The following is a 19508-nucleotide window of genomic DNA, read 5'->3' on the forward strand; positions in this document are numbered from 1 at the left end:
CAGAGAAGAGGTCTGTTAGTCAGTTTGTTGAAGAACTTATCCAGAGAGAACTTGACATTGAAACAGACTGTCAAATTCAGCGGGTGCACAGAGCTTTGGCACCGAAGCCCAAAGAAGATCAACTCCCGAGGGTCATCATGGTAAATTTCTTACAATTTAATACAAAGGAGAAAGTCCTGAAAAGAGCCTGGGAGAGGAAAATAATTACACTCGGAGAGCGGAGGATTTTCTTCGATCACAATTATACTTTTATACTGTACGTTAAAACCAAGAAAATCCTGAAAGAAGCCGGGATCCGCTTTCAAACTACATTCACTAAGATGAGAGTTCACTGAGAAAACAGAATAAAAATGTACAACAGAGCGAAAGAAGTGGAGAAAGATCTGCGCGACAGAGGATATAAAGTGGCGAATTCCGAAGATGCAGCTGTCCCCACAACTTTACTGGATTGACACGAGGCAAGGAAAAATTCAGCATGGGAGCGAGTAGGCAGAGAGCGGAGAGCAGAGGCAAGCAGAAGGGCACATAAATGGCTGGAGGATTTTCGGCGGACAAGCCCGGTGAATTTTGATTTACGGGAGACATGGACATTGAAGACAATATAATACATCTAGTATGAGTGCAGTAACCTATAGCAGGCGGCATCTCATATCTAGTCGGGGGCCCTCCGTTCAACAGAGGCTTTCCCTCTCAATGGAGACAGTGACTCAACACTCTACATTCTGGGTGAACATTTCTATCTAGAGATGGTGAAATTAGAAGCTTCCAGGATTTAAAGGATATCTTCGGAATAATTTAGATATTTCCATTTAATGGATTACTACAACAAAAAAAGGAAAATTAGAGTAAATGATATCCATTCCCTTACTAAAATGATGATTGATTGCCTCTAACCATGCACTACCCAGAATAATTTCTTCTCTGTATGAGGTGTTGATGAGTTGCAGTCCCTCCTCCACATTATATATAAAATTGAAATGGGATAAAGAATTAAAGATTGAAATACCAGAAACGGATTGGTACGACATGTGGTTAATACACCAAACTACTACCAGTTCACAAATATGGAGAGAGTTTTGCTGAAAGTGCCTTATCCCCTTCTTCATAACACCTAAGATCAAAAGCAAACAAGTCTCCAGGTAGCAGACTTGCTGGAGACAGTGTGGACAGTTAGAAGTGGATCATGCACACATCTTTTGGAGTTGTGAGAAAATTCAGTCTTTTGGGGATGAAGTGTTTGGATTTTAAATACCTAGAACCTCTTTGTTTTTACTTATGGGAAATATTAAAGGCGTAGTTGCTTAAAGTGATCGATATTTATGTAAGATACTTCTTGTGGCTTGTAAAGTGGCTTCTTGTGGCTTTGGAATTATTGAAGAAATCCTGGTTATGGAAGAACTTGCATATATTTTAAAGATGAAAAAAGTAATTTCAAAATTGACTGGGTAAAGTAGTTGAAATATAAAGAACATAAAGACATCCTCAGCTGTGTGTGTGTGTGTGTATTTATATGTATATGGACATGTATGTATATGTTCATTGATATTTAGGAATAAGCACTGATATGTATTTATAAGTATACAGCTGTGTAGCATACATTTGCTGTGGCCACATGTATATTTTCTTTCCTCCCTTTCTGTTAATATTGTTGTTTGTTTGTTTTTTGTTGTTTGTTTGTTTGTTTTGTTTTCATTGTTATCCTTGTAAATTAAAATAATTAAAAGAAAAAAATACTCACGTTACTGTAATTAAGTAGTTTTTATCAGAAATTGTACTTTAAGTAGTTACAAAATTGTGTACTTTTACTTGAGTACATTTTAAGTGATGTATCTGTACTTTTACTCCTCTATTTTCTCTCTGTTTGTGGTCATTACATCCTTGTTTTAATTTTATTTTTATCCATCAACGTGATTGGATAGGGAAAGAGTAATCAGTCTCGTGACTCAAATCAAATTGCGCATTGAATCACCAAATGCTGTTAATCATGGTTGCTGTGGAAGCACATCCTTCAAGTATCAATTCAATTGAGATATCAGCTTCATCTAAGCTGAAGAATCATATTGAGGTAAATTTCTGATTTCTGCTTACTAAATGAACTGTAGGCAATCCTATCTGGGGCCTGAAATTTGGTGCGAGGTTGCGGGTACAATGTTAATAACTCTCAAAAGTGCCATGTTCATAATGTGGGAAATTCCCGCTCCCATTTATTTACTTCAGCATATAGAGAGATGCGCGATCTGCACCGTTGCATCTCTCCATCATGCGAGTCCAGCGGCAGTCGGCAGCTCATTGACACTTGATAAATTGAGAATGTGAATGTGTGCTGGGGATATTTTAAAACGTTTAATGTATTTCATACAGTCTGCCTTAATTTAGCAAGTGCGTTTGCACAAAAATATTTTTCAAGTTGAACATTTTTTGTTCCAGTCAGTTGTGGATGCTGCTGATAGAGCAGCTTAGAGACCGCCGTGGCCCCGCAAAGAGTGCATTTATGTAGTTTTGTTGTTGTTTTTTCGTTTGAAAACGTTTCACCGGAAATACTTCCATATTTAATGTAAAAATGGTTTCTTACACATTATATTATCAGCATAACAATTTGAGTAAATGTAGTTGTGTAAAACATAGGGAATCCCCCCTTTTAGAACAATGTGCATTTACTGTACGTTTTAATTGTAACATTCAATGGAATGGAATTACATTGTATTTCGTGGTATCTCACTATCTTAGCACATTTCACTGCATTAGGTGAGGTAAACTGTTTGATAATATTAGTGATTCTCATTTATTTATCACAAAATGCTACTGATGCTGTTTAACCCATTTCTAGTGTGTGATGTTGAACTCTCATATGATTTTTCTAAAGGTGTTTGTATTCTTTGCACTGTTCTGAACATTGATATTTTATGTGCAACAGTAGCTCACTCTGTTTATTAAGGCCTTATAAGCGATTTTAAATCTATTTTTTATTCATATTATTGTTGAAATGGTGATGAGTTTACTGAAAATAACTTTTCCATCTTGTCATCTCTGTAATAGTCTGTGTTGTTTTGGTGTATTTTAAAATTTGGCAGTCAAAATTAAAACAGTTTGATGATAGACATTCTTCATTTTTTCTGACAAACAACAAAAGATCATGCAAATTACATTATGTACACCTGTACACTCGTGTTCATTATAAGGGGGTAGAATCCGTACTTTTAAATTAGCTACTCTTTTACTCTTATAGTAATTTTTACTTTATTTTTTTGTACTTTCTGTGCTATGCATCATACGGTGATTCATGTCAAGGGCCACATTACACTGTGGTGTGAATATAATTAACTTAGAACTGCGATGCTTTTCATGTTTCTGTGTGATTACTTTTATGTTTCAAAAAGTACCTTAATCTATATTTAAATCAATGAAAGGTGCATTTAGGTTTGCTGTTAATATTGAAAGTTATGAGAATGTATGGATGTTTTGCAGCACCTTTTTTACATTAGCAGTGATCTAATGCATATCAGCTCATGTAACTGAATAGTCTTTCTTTGCATCTTCAGTGGGTGCCAGTGCTGACGGACTTCAGATGGAAGGATTCTGTGTGGGGCTTTGTGCCCCTTCAAGGTAGTTCCACTTCGGAAGAATTGCAAATTCCCATTACCCTGCACTTAGGAGACTATAACTTAGATGGCTTTCCTGATGCCCTCGTCATTCTCCGTAACACCAGCAGCGGCAGGTGAGTCGACATCAAGTACAAGTAATGTTGTTTATTTATATCAATAATTACTCAATAGGAGCAAAAGTAATGATACAAATGATTGTTTGAGTAAGAGGTCCTCCAGTGAAATTACTGTTCATATAATGAGCACTGGTTGCATAGCACTGGTGATTATAGTAGTGGCATGGTGGAAATAAGTATATGAATAGAGTCATTATGAAATTAATTGTATCATTATGCAAACAGTCACCCTTGTTGTGACACAACACAAGGAGAGGTGTGATGCAAAAGAACTCATTCCAAAGAGCCAAATCCCTCGCTCTGCTCCCTCAACCTTGCCCTGCTTCACTCCACAGAAGCTTTACTGAAAGTTACTTAAAAGGTTAGTTCACTCAAAAATGAAATTTCTGTCATTAAGTACTCACACTCATGTCGTCCCAAACCCGTAAAACCTTTTGTCTTCAGAACACAAATTAAGATATTTTTGATGAAATCCGAGGGTATCTGATCCGCACATAGGAAGCAACGACATTGCAAGACAAACAAATGTCTTATAGGTTTGGGACGACATGAGGGTGAGTTCTTAATAACAGAAATTTCATTTTTGAGTGAACTAACCCTTTAAGAAAATCTGTCAGAGTACTTGTAAATAGTTATGACCCACCTCTGGACAGCAATGGCTTCTGTGTTAAAATGTAAATCACTGAGTCGGTCTCATTTACAGCAATAAAATTAATTTTTGTCAATATTGAATAGTAAAGAAAGGAACTAGGTTTTGTGTTTTAAAAGTAAAAACTCTCACCACCATGAAACTTTTAAATTGCATTTTTAAACCACAAAAGTGCTTATTACTTTTTTCCACTTGAACAAGATTTTTACTTCCTAAGAAATGAACGAAAGCTGAAACTCAACTTTTATTATTTTTTCTTTTATCCAAATAGGATCTTTAAGATTCTGCTACAGTACCTGCTTTTCAAAGCACTGCAGCTCTTTTTCCATCCTTTTTTTCTCCTTGAAAGAATTTGAACTTTCAGTTGGTGGATTTCTTGGATGATCCTGATAAAGCAAGAATTTTGGCAATTCTCTACACTTTTTGGGGCATTTTAACTTGAACCTCTCCATTTATAGTATTAGGCAAGGTTTCTTGTACAAAAAGCAGTTTAGTTTTACATGATCATATTCCTCCTTCTTTCTGACCATGTTGCATTCTGGTTCATATAAATTTGCCATCACAACCATGAACATTTTTGAATGACCGATTTTTGCAGCTTTCTGTAAATGGTCTGGAAGGACTGTCTGGGGTAATAATTTACATGGTGTTGCAGTATGTCTATCATGCATCAAACCTTTAAAAAATCTTTAAAATAGCATTTTTCATTATACATATCACTTGATTCACTATTTTGTTAACAATAAATAAATGGCAGGGTAAAGGCTTGCTGAGTGTCAACAAAAGAAAGAGCTGGTACTTGCCTCCATCTGGCCTGACCTGAGAGAGGACAGGCAGGCCTGAGAGAACAGCAGGAAGGGCATGGATGGATTAACAGCTCTCTGATTGAGATAAGATACCAGAGGCTCTGTCGCTGGCCTCCAGGTGACGATGAGAGATGCTATTAGAAAACAAAGACAACTTCACGTTATCCTGAAGGACAGGAGATTTGTGTCCTTACTCAGAGAATCATATTAAGTGGTTTAGCCACACACAAAGATTCCTAGAAAACACTTTTGTTTTTTATGATCTACTTATTTTTAGTCATTAGTCTTCATGCTTAATACATTAGGTCGACCTAATCTTTAAGTCAGCAGAGGCTTAACCTTCCCCTCGTGTCATAAGTCTTTAGTGCTTGCAGTAGTCTCCTCTAATCATCCCACAGCCAGTCTCATCATCAGCACTTCAACAGTAATCTGGCAACATGCATCCAGAGACCTCAGAGATACACCAGAGTTTGTTCAAATCGGCCTATTGTCATTACCAACGCCTTTAATGGCTCAGATGCCAAGGAGAGTGATTTGATGCTCGTCAGCCAGGAGCTGGATGTTAAAACCTCCTCTACTCACAGCTGGCCACTTTCTTATCTCACATCAGTCTGTGCTTGGATCGCTCTAAACACTCCCATGAACCTTCTCTCATTTAAGACCGTAGCATCTTTCTCTGAATCTTTGATCTTGATGTGGTTTACCTCACCTTCTGCCATTATATCATTAAGAACATGGTTGCCTTTTTTCATTCAGTTTTTCTTTTCCTCTTTCCTGTTTCTTTTTTCACACTCTTGTTGGAATCACTTTGGCCACATACACACACTGCAGCTATTTGTTTGTCAGTTCACCTTTTAGTGCTTAATCCAGTTCTGTACACACAGTTCAGTAATTTACAGTAGCTGTCTACAACCGAATTAACTCCCGAAAAATGCAGATAGTGACAACCGCATTTTAATTATATGCAGTGTGTACTGAACTGAACAGCTAGTTGTTAATGATGTATTTTAACATACATCAGATATGTCTGTCTTTTGTATGTGCGTAAATCACAGGAATGTTGCCAGATCTTACTAGAAAAACAGCAAACAAGAACAAGCCCACAATAAACTGAAATAAATCAAAATGCTTTATGCTGAAAATAAGATCAAAAATATTATAACCCGCACCTGCTCACTTTAATAACTTCATAAAATCAATCACTTTATGAGCCAAGCTTAAACAACAAGACCAAAAACAACAGGCTGTCTGAAGCAGCCTTTCCCAAGCATAAGCCAAACACAAAGCCTCTGTCGACTGTAGTTAAAATTGGTGAACATGTACGAGTCTTTTGTTGGTGTACTATTTCTTTGGTCAGAATAGCAGAGACCAAACACGTGAGATGGCAAAAATGTTGCTATGTTTACCACGCCGTCAGTCATCGCAGTTTCGGGAGTGAGTCGTGTTCTGCACACACATGGACCGGTAATTTAGAGAATTAGCTCCCGCATTTAACTGCGGTTTTCAATCCTGAAACTTTACAGTGTGTGTGGTGGCCTTTAAGAGACTTGCACCCTTTGCTTTTTATTATTCAAAACAAATAAAAAGTAATTCATACTCACTTTTTTACAGATAGAATGTGTATTTGAATGTTGAGCAGGGACCAAATCAATATATCTAAAATAAAATAGGTAAAATAAAAAAAAGACAGCATTTCATTGACAAATACAGGTTTGTTCTTTGGCTGGGTTGAATATATGGGCCTAATGGGTGTCTGAAGGGGGCAGTATGCATGATTATATCCACCACACGCATGGGTGTATTTCTGTTTAGAAATGAGTGACTAATTTATATGTGAGTAATGTTGTGCCAGTTTCTTTTCTTGTTCCCCCCCAAATGCTTTCAAACAGCTCAATTTTGTCAGCAAAGGTTGTCATGGTTTCTGAGGTGATCGAGTGTGTTTGAGTTGGTGAGTGTGTTTTTTTTTGTTTAGTTTTTTTTTGAGCGAGCGAGTGGGTGGGTGAGAGAGTTTACTCAACCAGCCAGAGACATTTTCAAAGTCAGAACCATTTAAAATTAAAATGAGAGCTTCACACTTCTTTTAAATGAGCCATAAATAGTCATCTGCAGATATGGTGAGAGTGTAAAGAATTTTACTTATCTAAATGTTTCTTAACCGTGGTTTAAAACGTGTTTGCATTCCATTCGTATTATCTTATTGACTTTTTAGTGTTCTTCATCTCTCCATCCTCTTCATCTTCAGACTACATCAGCCTCTCTCCACTTTCTCATTGGGCTCCTGTCATTTTTAGTCTTTATCTCTCTGTCATATGCTCTCTAGGCAATATAAGATAAAGGGGTGTAATTGACAGATCAGGTGTAAATGTATTTGCTATTTTTAGCTTCTGTTGTGTCCTCTCCTTCCAGTCTGAATGTTTGCAATTTAGTCTGAAAATGTAGATTTTAAATCACAATCAAGAGCCTGAGTGGAAAGGAAATCTTTGCCGTATTTCTACTCTAAACTGTCAGTTTTGAAAGTTTTTTTTTTTTTTTTTTTCAAGACCAGATTGTTTGTGTGGTTGTACAGTATCCTATGTGTTTTCTTTTTTGCAAAGCCTTGCAGTACCACCAGTGGCATTTTATGCCTTATCCACCACAGTGTAGTCTTCAAGGGATACCGAAAATGAAAATTGTCATTTACTCACCTTCATGTCATTTCAAACTAACTTTCTTCTGTGGAACACAAAAGAAGATTTTGTGGAGAATTTTTCAACAGTTTTTTGTCTGTAAAGTTATGAAGTCAGTGGGGTCCAAAGCAACACTGGACCATACTGACTATATAGCAGTATTTAGACTTTTAGTATTCCTCCATCTAAAGCACATGGTTCTGTGTGGATGTATCACTGACTTACTGCTGGAGTGGTAATATTTAAGGGGATATCAGGCCTTGGTCCTACACTGACTATTTGAGTCCAGCCCACATGCTGACACTGATGTGAAGGAGCTCTAGAGCAGATTAAGTCACTATATGTTTCTGTAAGTCTCTCTGTGACTGTTTTCTGTACCTCTGACACACACACATTTTATCCTTCACTGTGTGTATATATAGAGATCATTTTATGTTACTGTGTTTCACTTTCTGAGAAAGTAACTGTGGTCAAGGAAAAATGAAGTACAGTGGCTTTTTCAGCTGAAACAACGTCAACATTTTGAAAGATTTGAAAAGTGTTTTATAGCTTTATTCCACACCGATCTCTCTCTTTCTTCACTTTTAAACAAGATACACCCTCAATAACGTACCCCTCAATATGGCAGATGTTAGAATGGAAGTCTTGTGTTTAAGCTAAAAGAGCCGATCGCCTTTTTAAAATATTTTTTTTGTTGGTTTAGTTTGTTTGTCTAAGCATGTGTTCAGAAGTTACAACACCATTGCAATTTCATGATTCTCAATATCTTTATATACCACAGCAAAATGATTTGCTATTGAATACAATACTTTTTCTTTTTCTTTTTTTACACTGAAACGTTCTGAGTGCAAATATTTCTCAGTTCAGAAAAAAAAATGTTTTATTACTCAAAAAAGACAAATAAACAGTCAGTAATAAAATAAAGAACAAAACAAGCCACAGAACAAAGAGTGTTTTGAAGTTTTGTAGTATCTAACCGTGTAGAGGCTTATTGAAGCTACTAGTTATCAAGACAAGTGAGTATTTCTTTCTTTCTTATTGCTATTTCATTAATAATGGCATGATAGACAATGGCAGGTCTGTTACGCTGCATTTACACAACAAAACTGCACAGATCGAAATGTTTTGCCATGAGATTTTCTCCCACCTGTATGCAGGTTTTTCATTCAAATCTTGCCAAGACGAGCATTTTGACCACAATCTGCATTTAACATCAAGTGACAGCTGCCTGTCAGTCATGTGTCCTGGATTGAGTATCGAAGTACCAGAACTTTTACATCTTGAATTGCATTAATTGCATTATACATGATTGACTTATAATCTTGACATTGCAAAAATATCTGCAGAATGAATGGACATGCCTTAAATGACAGACCTGGACTTGCTACACAGACAGACCTGATTCTGTTGGCATGTTCTCATACAATTTACACATGTTCACTTTGGTTGTTTAACATTCTCTCTAGGCATGACTAGAGCGGTTACAAGAGAACAAAATGTGCATTCTCTTTTCTGTCATTTTCTTCCACCTACTCTACTGCTTCTGTGTCCTTCTACAGCTTTGTTTTCCCTCACTGCTGTTTGACTGTTGAATTCGCCCTTGGTCTGATTGAGAGAGAGAGAGTGAGAGCGAGAATTGTTGAGAACAGCTAAGCCAGCTTTTCAATCTTCTCTTTATCAGCAGATTACATGTCAAATAGCTAGCCCATCTCCAACACAGTCACTTCCTTTCCCATTCCGCTCTCCTCTGTTTTGGTGTCTTGCCCAGGTGCTCATTTGGCTTCAGATGAAATGAAGAGCGGCAGAAGAGCTTGGTCATCAGCTCTCTGACTCACAAATGAATTCGCTTTATGAGGGCTGAGAAGAGCACTCGCTTTGTTCATCTTCTTACAGCTCTCCTCGCATTGATTTTTTTGTTCACTTCTGGCCGTGTAAATAATATACAATCACAGTTGTAAGAACAGATTGATCAGAATCCTTTAGCTTTTCCGTGAACCCAAAGCTTTTCGCTTTGCTTCAGATCTCATCATTAGTGGCAGTGTGATCACGTCCCTCAGATACAGCTGTGTTAAGAAGTTGTGTAATCATTTTCCACTCAAGCATTCTGCACTGATGCAGAGATTAACCATTGTGGATGCCTCAAAAGCAAGAGAATGACCTCTGACCTCAGAGCTGAGGGTAAGATTATGTAGACAGCAGTGAAACTGCTCCATCGCTCCTCATTTTCACATGTCAGGCGAGGATGTTGTTTAGCCCGATAAAACATCTGGGCACAATGTTGTCTCAGGATCTTTCCTCATCTAATGGTCACATTCAGTTTCAGCTCAAGTGATTCCCAGGAGTTTATGTATATACTCTACCATTCAAAAGTTTTAGATCTGTAAGATTTTTTTAATGTTTTAAAAGAAGTTTCTTGTGCTCACCAAAGCTGCATTTATCTGATCCAAAATACAGCAATAACAGTAATATTGTGAAATAATTTTACAATTTAAAATAACTGTTTTCTATTTGAATATATTTTAAAATGCAGTTTATTCCTGTGATGGCAAAGCTGAATTTTCAACATTATTACTCCAGTATTCAGTGTCACATGATCCTTCAGAAATCATTCTAATATGCTGATTTGCTGCTCATACATTTACATACATTTATTATTATTATCAATGTTGAAAACGGTGTGTACAATTGTGTACACATTTTTCAGGATTCTTTGATGAAAAGAACGTTCAAAAGAACAGCATTTATCTGAAATAGAAAGCTATTGGGTTCTGAAGGATCATGTGATACTGAAGACTGGAGTAATGATCCTGAATTCAGCTTCACCATCAAAATGTATCAAAAAAGAAAAGTTATTTTAAATGGTAATATTATATTACAGCATTACTGTTTTACTGTATTGTTGTTCTACTAACTGTTGCTTTGGTAAGCATACGATACTTCTTTCAAAAAATATTTAAAAATCTTAACAATCCCAAACATTGGTAGTGGTAGTGTATTTATTCATATTTGAATGTACATGAACAGCTGATCTGTTAAACATTGTATAATACAATAGACAGATCAAAACTAAAGTCCATCTTAGCTTTAGGAAACACTTAATGTCAAAACGAGATGGCAACAAATTAGTTAGTGTAACCTGTGACTTATCACATTGTTTAAAAAAAAATGTCTGTTGAATGCACTTTGTGACAGTCTTATTACTTTTTTGTTGACTTTATTAAAAAATAATGTGTATTTCTTCAAGTTAAGAGAGGAATAAATGATAAAATGGTTTTGTTTTTCTATTCATTTCATTCATTCATTATTTATTCATTGTATTCATGTTTTATTAGTCTCTCAATCAGTCTTTTTAAGCAGTACAGATCGCAACATAGAGCTGCACTCTGCCCCTGGCACACAGTTAACCAACCTCCAGAAATGAAATGGCTACTAGCTGTAATTAAATCAACTTTCCTCTGTGTCTGAGATGGAGAGAGAGACACACATTAAACAACAGCTCATGAGAATAAAGAATGATTATGGTGAAAAGAAAAGGGCAGGCGAGGAGTTTGTTTGTGCATTAAATCAAAAACAATTTGTATTTCTACACAGAAACAAATATGTTAGCGCAGTGTGTTTTTGTATATATGTCCCTATACTTGCCAGTGACGCTGTCCATGTGTTGGTTTGTGTGTTGAGATAGAAGAAGGGAAAATAAACTGCATTCCCATTGCTGTTGTTCTGAAGTCTCTGGCTGCGGTCGTACTTGATTGATTTTGCTGAAGGCTACTCCTGTTCCTCACCTCATCCCATCGAATGCGCCAAACTCCTACACCAACAGCCAGCAGCCTCTCCTCAGCACACAAGAGGGCCATTAACGGGGTGTTTCCCAGTTCCTTTGCGCTCCTCCTCTCTCTCGATATTTCACTAGCTCTTTCTTTCTCTCCTGTCACTTTGCTTTGTAGATCAAAGTCATTTTCCCGCCATGCAAATGGCCCACTCAATAGGACCTCCGTTAAGCCGTGGGCTAATGGTCCCACCTCCTCAACATTCCGGCCCATTTACGCTAAAAATTAATTAACGTTCTGCATCAACAGCCTCAGGATGCCCACCAGAGCTTGTCAGGGAAGAGGAATGATATGTTGATCTACGGCAGGGATATTTAGATAAAGGATTGTTCTCTTTTCCACAAAGTATGTAAAATTGACTCGTTTCAGTTTTAATTTATGGATTTTTTAAAATAGTAAATGGCCGTGTCCCACCAATGAGGCCACTCCGTTAAGTCCTGCAGACCTAATGGATTTTAATGCAGAGGATGCCATTGAAAATCAAATTTATTTTCATTTGTCAATTCAAATAGAATCAGCAGTGGAAAGCACAGCTAAACAGCCGGAGGGGCCGTACTGAAAATCCATTTGTCATGTACGTGAGGCTGCTCCGACTCGAGCGCGGAAGAGACAGTAGCTCGGCCTTTGCTCATCTCTCTCTCTCTCTCTCTCTACACCTCTTGTCGCTCTTCTCTACCCATCACCTGAGCTGCCAAGAACACTTATCTTTTGATTAGAGTGGATTGATCTAGAAGTTACAATTATGAAGTGCTGGATCACGTTTTTTCCGACATCTTTCTGAGATCTTTATCAAGGATCTTTTCATAGCAGTTCAGATATAGTGGAGATCCATAATGAGATGTGTAGTGGACTCCAGCTCTCTCACGCACAGGTGGAGTGTAGAGGTGTGTGTCTGATCTGTAGTCAGGCAGCAGGTGGATGCCCATCTTGTGGGCCAGCAGGTGTGTTCTGGTTTAGCAAAGCTCCTGAGACTTTTTTACGCTCTCACTCACTCTTTTTATCTCTGTTTCTGAACTGCTCTAATCACCTCTCTGCTTCAGTGTGCCTCTCTCCAATTTCTCACCTCTCTCTCTTCAGCACTTGACTTGCACAGGCACAGAAGTGAATGTTTAGCTTCTATAAGTGGTCATTTTCATAACAGCTGAATCCACCCTAAATGTTACCATGTTTGACTTTTATTTTAAAACATCTTCATGTCGGTGCCATGGTCTTAGTCCTTTCGAGGCAAGTTAGTTCACCTGGCAGCAGTCATGCAGGAACAGCTTCTATCAACTTTAACAGGAAAAAAAAAAATGTTAATTAACAGTATGTTTTGGTAATATGTGAAATCAGCAATACAAATCCATTAAAGGTCATATATGACTTTTTTCTTTCAGACAAACACAATCTGAGATATATTTAAATATATCCTGGCTCTACCAAGTTTTATAATGGCAGTGAATAGAGGATGAGATTTTGAAGCCCAAAAAAGTGCAACCATTCATAAATATTCATATCCATTTCATAATATCCATATTTAAAACTTTAGAAACTAAAATAACTAGCTTCCGACAGACAGTTGTCACGAATTAGAAGTCTAAAATGAGAATTTTTAAAGAGAAATGTTGGAGGATTTCGATATAAGAGAAGAGGAACTTAAGTTTGTTGCACAGCCCTATTTGTTTGAAGAGGCGTCTAGGCTTACAATACTATGTCCTGCGTCATACATCACGTCAAGGGTTACAAGTCAACTTGAGCAGTATGCGTACAGTTGTCTCCTGGAAGCTAGTTATTTTAGTTTTAAAAGTTTTAAATATGGATGTTTTTCTCACACAGATGCTTCAGAAGGCCTTTATTAACCCCCTGGAGCCGTGTGTATGTCTTTTATGATGGATGGTTGCACTTTTTTGGGTTTTAAAATCTCATCCTCCGTTCACTGCCATTATAAAGCTTGGGAGAGCCCCAGGACATTATATAACTCTGATTGTATTCGTGTGAAAGAAGAAAGTCATGGATGGCTTGAGGGTGAGTAAATCATGGGGAAATTATTATTTTTGGGTGAACTATCCCTTTTAACTCTGGGATTTATCTAGAAATAAAGGTTCCAAAAAGGGATTTTTGCTGTGATGCCAATGAAGAAACATTTTGTCTCTTTTAGTGTTTTTTTGTACATAAAATTAAAGTCATACACGTTTAGAGCAACACGAAGGTGAGTAACTTTTCTCATTTTTGGGTAAACTCCCCCTTTAATTCATCTTCTAAATTGAACTGAATCTGATTAGAAAATTGTGGGAGTGTGTGGGACTATGGCTTTTTATTGCATAGCTATAATGCCATACAAAGAAGCACTTAATGTTAAGAAGAAGGCATACTATTTGAACAGGCCAGCTGAATTCAACCCACCTATATAAGGTGAGAAATAAGGTGAGAAGAACAGTTCCCAGCACCAGCCATTATTCCCTGAAAAACACATGTCTTTAACCACAGGAAACTCCTGCACAGCTCAGCGAGCAGTATTACCTCCTAGGACCACCCGCTGTGGTAAAGTATACCTGTACAATGTCTATAAGAGAAAGAGAAAAGGATGGAGCAATCAGCCGTGGGTCTCCAGGAGTGTTGAAAGCTACGTGAGATGAGAGGAGTGAGATGACAGAGATCCATTATGCTGAGCTAATGCATGTATAATTGAACGCCATCAGTTCGCACTTCTTTATGATGTCAGGATTACCTCCTAATAGAAGTGCTTAAGTTTTATGAGGGCTGGGACAAAAGACTCCCATGAGGAGCATGGGGAAAGACCTGGACACACATACAAGTGATTGCATTTGCTATTATGCTCTGCAGTTTGAAGTAAATGGGTGTGTTTTTACTGCGGTAAGACTGCTTATTGTTCATACCAAGTGCAGCTCCTGCAATACATGAGACCTGATTTTTTTTTTTCTTCTCACATAGGCACTGGCTTCATTATTTACTGTATATCTCAATGTTGAATTAATCGTACATTGAATTATTTGCCTTGGTTGAGCTCGGGCTCAAGCTCAAATCTATAGCTACTGCAGCTGCACGGGGCTCTGTTGCTAGGCAATGGCCGTCCATCTCATGAGCATGTGTTTTGAAATACTTGTCTCGTTGTCAGTCAGGATTAGCGGCAGTTCCACTAAGAGTAAAAATACGTCTTCATTTTGCAAAGATAGAAGATAAATGTCAATAAGTGTCAGTATTTCTCACTCCTGACAGCATCAGATCCATCGTGGTGGACTGTATTCCCGTTTTCTTTTAAGACTTTTAATGGCATCTGGAAATGCAGCCACGATTAAAGTTTAAAGGCCTGTCAAACATTTAAGCAAAGATTTTATATCCTTCTCTTTAAAGAGGAGGGATTAATTTGAAAGGTCTCTAAAAATCTACATCAGCCAATTGGGGAAGACATGCTTTCTGGTTATGTTGCTCTTCGCATTAAACGACACTCTTAGCTAAACTGATCTTACTTCCCGTACTCTAGTAATGATGTTTCTGTTCGTTCATGCAGTCTACATGCACTCTCAGTCCATGGAGAGCTTGTAGCAAGCATGGGTCCGTCCGTCTGTGCATTCTATCTGTCTGTCATTCTATTGTTCAGTCTCTTCTGTCATTCCATCTGCCTGTCTTTCATTCTGTATCTCAATTTAAAGGCATTGTAAAGTTTTTTGTTAAACTTTTGTCAAATCAAAATTCACTTTTATAGTTAAAAATTAGTTTCTTTTTAATATCAATTCATTTTAATTCTATTTCCTTAGATTCTAATTCTCATTGTAATTCTGTGTCCTGTTTTCTACCTTGTTGAAGTAGCAAATGACTTTTTTAGCTTCCTATATACAGTACCCTTATTCAGAAGCATACTATTTCCAGAGAGAGAGAGAGAGAGCAGAGGTAGCGAATGATTGAAATGCCATCCACCCTTCAGTCTGCTTTGTTTTTGCCCTTGAGAGCAAATTGAAAAAGAAACAGACCAACACATACGGCAACAGAGCGAGCGACAGAGAAGCCTCAGGAATAGTGGGTGGACCAGTATTGAAGAGATGCCTGGGGGGACGAGATCTCTCCGCTTCTGTCATCTTACCCCTCAGAGAATCTCCAGACCTGCCGCCTGCCGTCCCTCTCAACATGCCTTTCTTTCACTCTCTCGCTCCCTGTTTGCTCTTTGGATAGCGGATGTCTTAAAAAATTCACGTTTTGATGCCAAGCCTGCACAGTGGTCAGGAAACGGCACAGACAAATCCCTCTTTATCCGTAGAAAGAGAGAAAAAAACAGAGGGAGGTTGACAGAGGTGGAGGGAGAGGTCAGCCTGTGGGCTTGCCTCTGGCCTGCTCTTCCCTGCTGGGTTTTCCATGGTGTTGGGTCCAAAGCTCCCAATTAAGCAAGGAGCTTGTGTGTTCTCATGGGTGTGCGATGGGCACAGTGAGCCACCGGTCACGACTGTGCTCCACTGAGGGAGCAAAAGGACAGGAAGTGGGGCCTGCATGCCCAGTGACCAGACGCACACTCTTAATGGCACGTACTTTAAATGCTAACATGCACACATCTAAAATACCATTCTGGCTCACACACACAAATTCTGGCACTGTCTATATGCTTTGACGAGAGCTGCTGTCCAAATGCACTGGTGTATTTCAACTACTAGTCTTTAAATTGGCAGTCATGATAGTTTTACAGTCAAATACAAGGACAGAATCTTTCCTTCTGTGTGCGGCAGCCGGTTAAACCTGCAAAGGCTCTGGTAAAGCAGCTGTTCTCGGTGCTGCAGTAAGTGTGGTGTCAGTTAATCCAGTGAGGGGACAAAGTCGGTCTGCTTGGCTGACTGACTTTGGCAAAGCCCGCTGATGGGCGGCCAGCAAAGGTGCATAGAGGCTTTGGCTGTGAAATGCACAGATTAGTGGACCAAGCTCCAAACTGACCAAGTCATTTCGCACTGGAAGTCTCACCGCCTGCCAGACCATCCTGAACAAAAACTAAACTGGAAAATTCATTTTCATGGTCCAACTTGAATATAATATCATTAGATGAGTTAATATGTTTATTCTGCAAGAATGCATTAAATTTATAAAGTCACAGTAAAGACATTTCATTTATATTGTTACAATAGATTTCTATTTCAAATAAATGCTGTTTTTGATCTTTCTATTCATCAAAGAATCCTGAGAAAAATATTAACTTTTCAAATTGATGATAAGAAATGTTTCTTGTGCAGCAAATCAACATATTAGAATGATTTGTGAATGATCATAGATGCTGAAAATTCAGTTTTGACATCAGGAATAATTGACATTTTTAAATATGTATAAAAATAGAAAAAATGTTATGTTAAATTATACTAATGTTTCACAATATTACTGTTTATGTCTGCGTATTAAAAAATGTACCAACCTCACATATTTTGAATAGTATATATTTATATAAATATTACTTTAAACACAGTTCTGTTTGTTTTTATAAATCGAGTGACAAGTGGATTGCTTTCTGTGGTAATCAGCAGAGTGCTGCAGTTGGTACACCTCAACTTATTTCAAAGCTGGAACATTGTTTATGTAGCTTAATCTTTTTATGTAGCTTAACTGGAGTATGTGTTTGTGTTAAGTTGGCAGCAGTTAACACACTTCCAATGTATGCTTTTTGCACTTGCATTTCCTTCTCCTGAAACCAAGGTGAAACAGCAGAAAGAAGAAAGAGAAGAAAACCTTTATGTAGTTTCTATTTTTAGCCTTACGCATACCCAGGTTGAAATTAGTGTAGTTCTGAGAAGTGTCACAACGTAAATATCGGACTACAGGGGAAAATGGGAAAATGAAATAAAGGTAAGAAAAAATGAATAAAGCTGAGGCCTGGCAGATTGGTTGTTGAGCAATGCAGAAAAGCATCTCATTTCATAATTCACTGCTGTCTCCCAGATCCACCTCCCCTCACAAAGCAATGAATTATGGGGCGGAATAGGTTCTGCTTAATTGCCTTTTTTATTTAGGGATGAAAAGTTCAGTGCACAAGTTTCAGCCTTTTTTCCAGTCTCACTTATTCATCAAGCCCTGTGCTTCTCTACTGTACTCCACTGTGTGCATGTGTGTGGATAATATTGTAATTGAAGTAGTGTTCAGTGCTCAGACATGCTCTTTAATTGGTCAGAGTTCAGTGATTTGCTATATGCTTGCAAACTTAATTAGCAAGGGTTAAATTCAACATGACATGTCATCTTTGCATACTTTTTAGCATTGTGTTCCTCAGATCTACTCACATTAACAGTGATTTCTTTCTTTCTCTGTCTCTCCACAGCACGCAGCAGCAGACATTCCTGCTGGAGAATGTGCCGTGTAATAATGCAAGCTGTCGGGATGTGGGCCGCATGTTCCATGTGCACTGGGAACAGTCAGATCTCAGTGCCATCCCCAGGGCTGTTGTGGCCACTTTTTTTGACATCTATGAGGACGTAAGTGTTGGCCTTTTCCCCTTGCTTTTGGCGTTTTAATTAAAACCATGCCACTGCTTTAATCTCCCTCCCTTTCTCTGTCCCTGATCACTCTTTCTTCATCTTGTTGATGTCTCTGTGACCCGCATTATACCGAGATTTAGTCATTATCTGATTTACTCTGACTGTAATGTTGCCCCAGTGGTGTGGCACAGGCTCTCTCCTCTTATGACATTGAGAGCAGAGAACTACACACTCTACATCACAAACCCCAGTCTCTGATGCTTAACACCCTGTCATCCAATAGTGTGGCAGTCTCTGTAGTCTAAAGACCTGTTTGAACCATGTCTGATGTGAATAACTTAATCATAAAAAATGAAAGAAATGTTGCATGGCAACTAACTGTTGTAAAATAAATTTGAGTTGAAGTATAAAAATGACAAAAACTGGAATAAATTATAAATAAATTAACACTAATTAGAATTATTCAAAAATAACTAATGAAAATTACAAGATAACACTGATAAGCACATATATAGCAATGCTGGTTCCACACGCATGAACCAAACACTTATAATTTGAAGGGAAAAAAAATATCTACTACAGACTCCAGATTGGCTGTGAAAAGGCTTGCCTTTTTTTTTTTTTTTTTTTTTGTCATTCTCAGCACTATTTCTATTTCTTTGAGTATAAAGGTTGTGTTTATGGTTTTTGGTCTTCACCTCTCATTTTCTGCTCTTAGTAGTCCAAGCGGAGCTTCCCTGAGGGCAGCTCTATCTCGCCTCCCTTGAGCTGTGTGTATCTCACTGGTGCTCAAGGCTTGTTATAGATTATTGATTCTAAGTGTCCTTTGATCAGAGTTATTGAATTGGACTGTTCATCCTACACAAGACACACACATGAATGTGTCTGGCTATTGGCTCTCACAGAAATGTTTAGGTCACATTTCACCTAGGGCTGCACAATTCTGACAAAAATCTTAACTGTCGATTTATTAAGTACTGTTATCACAATTTACATTGAATGCTGTTTTGAATAGCTTTATACCATTGTTTGAAGCAACTGTACATTGGTTTGGTTTCTTCTTGAAATAGGGCTGGGCGATTTTTCCCGATTTTTTTCAAATTTAATGTTTTGCCTCGATTTTATTATTTTTTACATCGAGAAATCGCAATTTTGAATAAAGCTTTACAATTAGACATGTTGACAATACAGCAATGAAAACCGCATTAGGAGAAGAAAATGATCTGACCTCATGATGGCACCGGCACACCTGATTAACCACTATCATGTGAGGCTCTATGAACATAGAACACATCACTAGTCTTAAGCGGCTGTTCATTCAGAAATGCGTTATTGCATATGAAAAATGAGACGCAGGCAGTGGAATGAGGAAGAAAAGGCAAAATTATTAAACGCGAGTTTACAT

At 37.9% G+C, this 19508-nt stretch overlaps 1 protein-coding gene across 1 annotated transcript in view; it reads left to right on the top strand.

Annotated features, from left to right (window-relative positions):
* The window catches only part of itfg1 (integrin alpha FG-GAP repeat containing 1), a 159928-nt gene that overhangs the window by 76981 nt on the left and 63439 nt on the right, over positions 1–19508 (top strand). Inside the window, exons 10-11 of the mRNA XM_067402090.1 lie at positions 3540–3715; positions 17947–18100. Of these exons, the coding sequence (XP_067258191.1) occupies positions 3540–3715; positions 17947–18100 (330 nt within the window). The remainder of the gene's footprint in view (positions 1–3539; positions 3716–17946; positions 18101–19508) is intronic.

Source organism: Chanodichthys erythropterus, chromosome 11 (genome assembly GCF_024489055.1).
Source record: "Chanodichthys erythropterus isolate Z2021 chromosome 11, ASM2448905v1, whole genome shotgun sequence".
NCBI lineage: Eukaryota > Metazoa > Chordata > Actinopteri > Cypriniformes > Xenocyprididae > Chanodichthys > Chanodichthys erythropterus.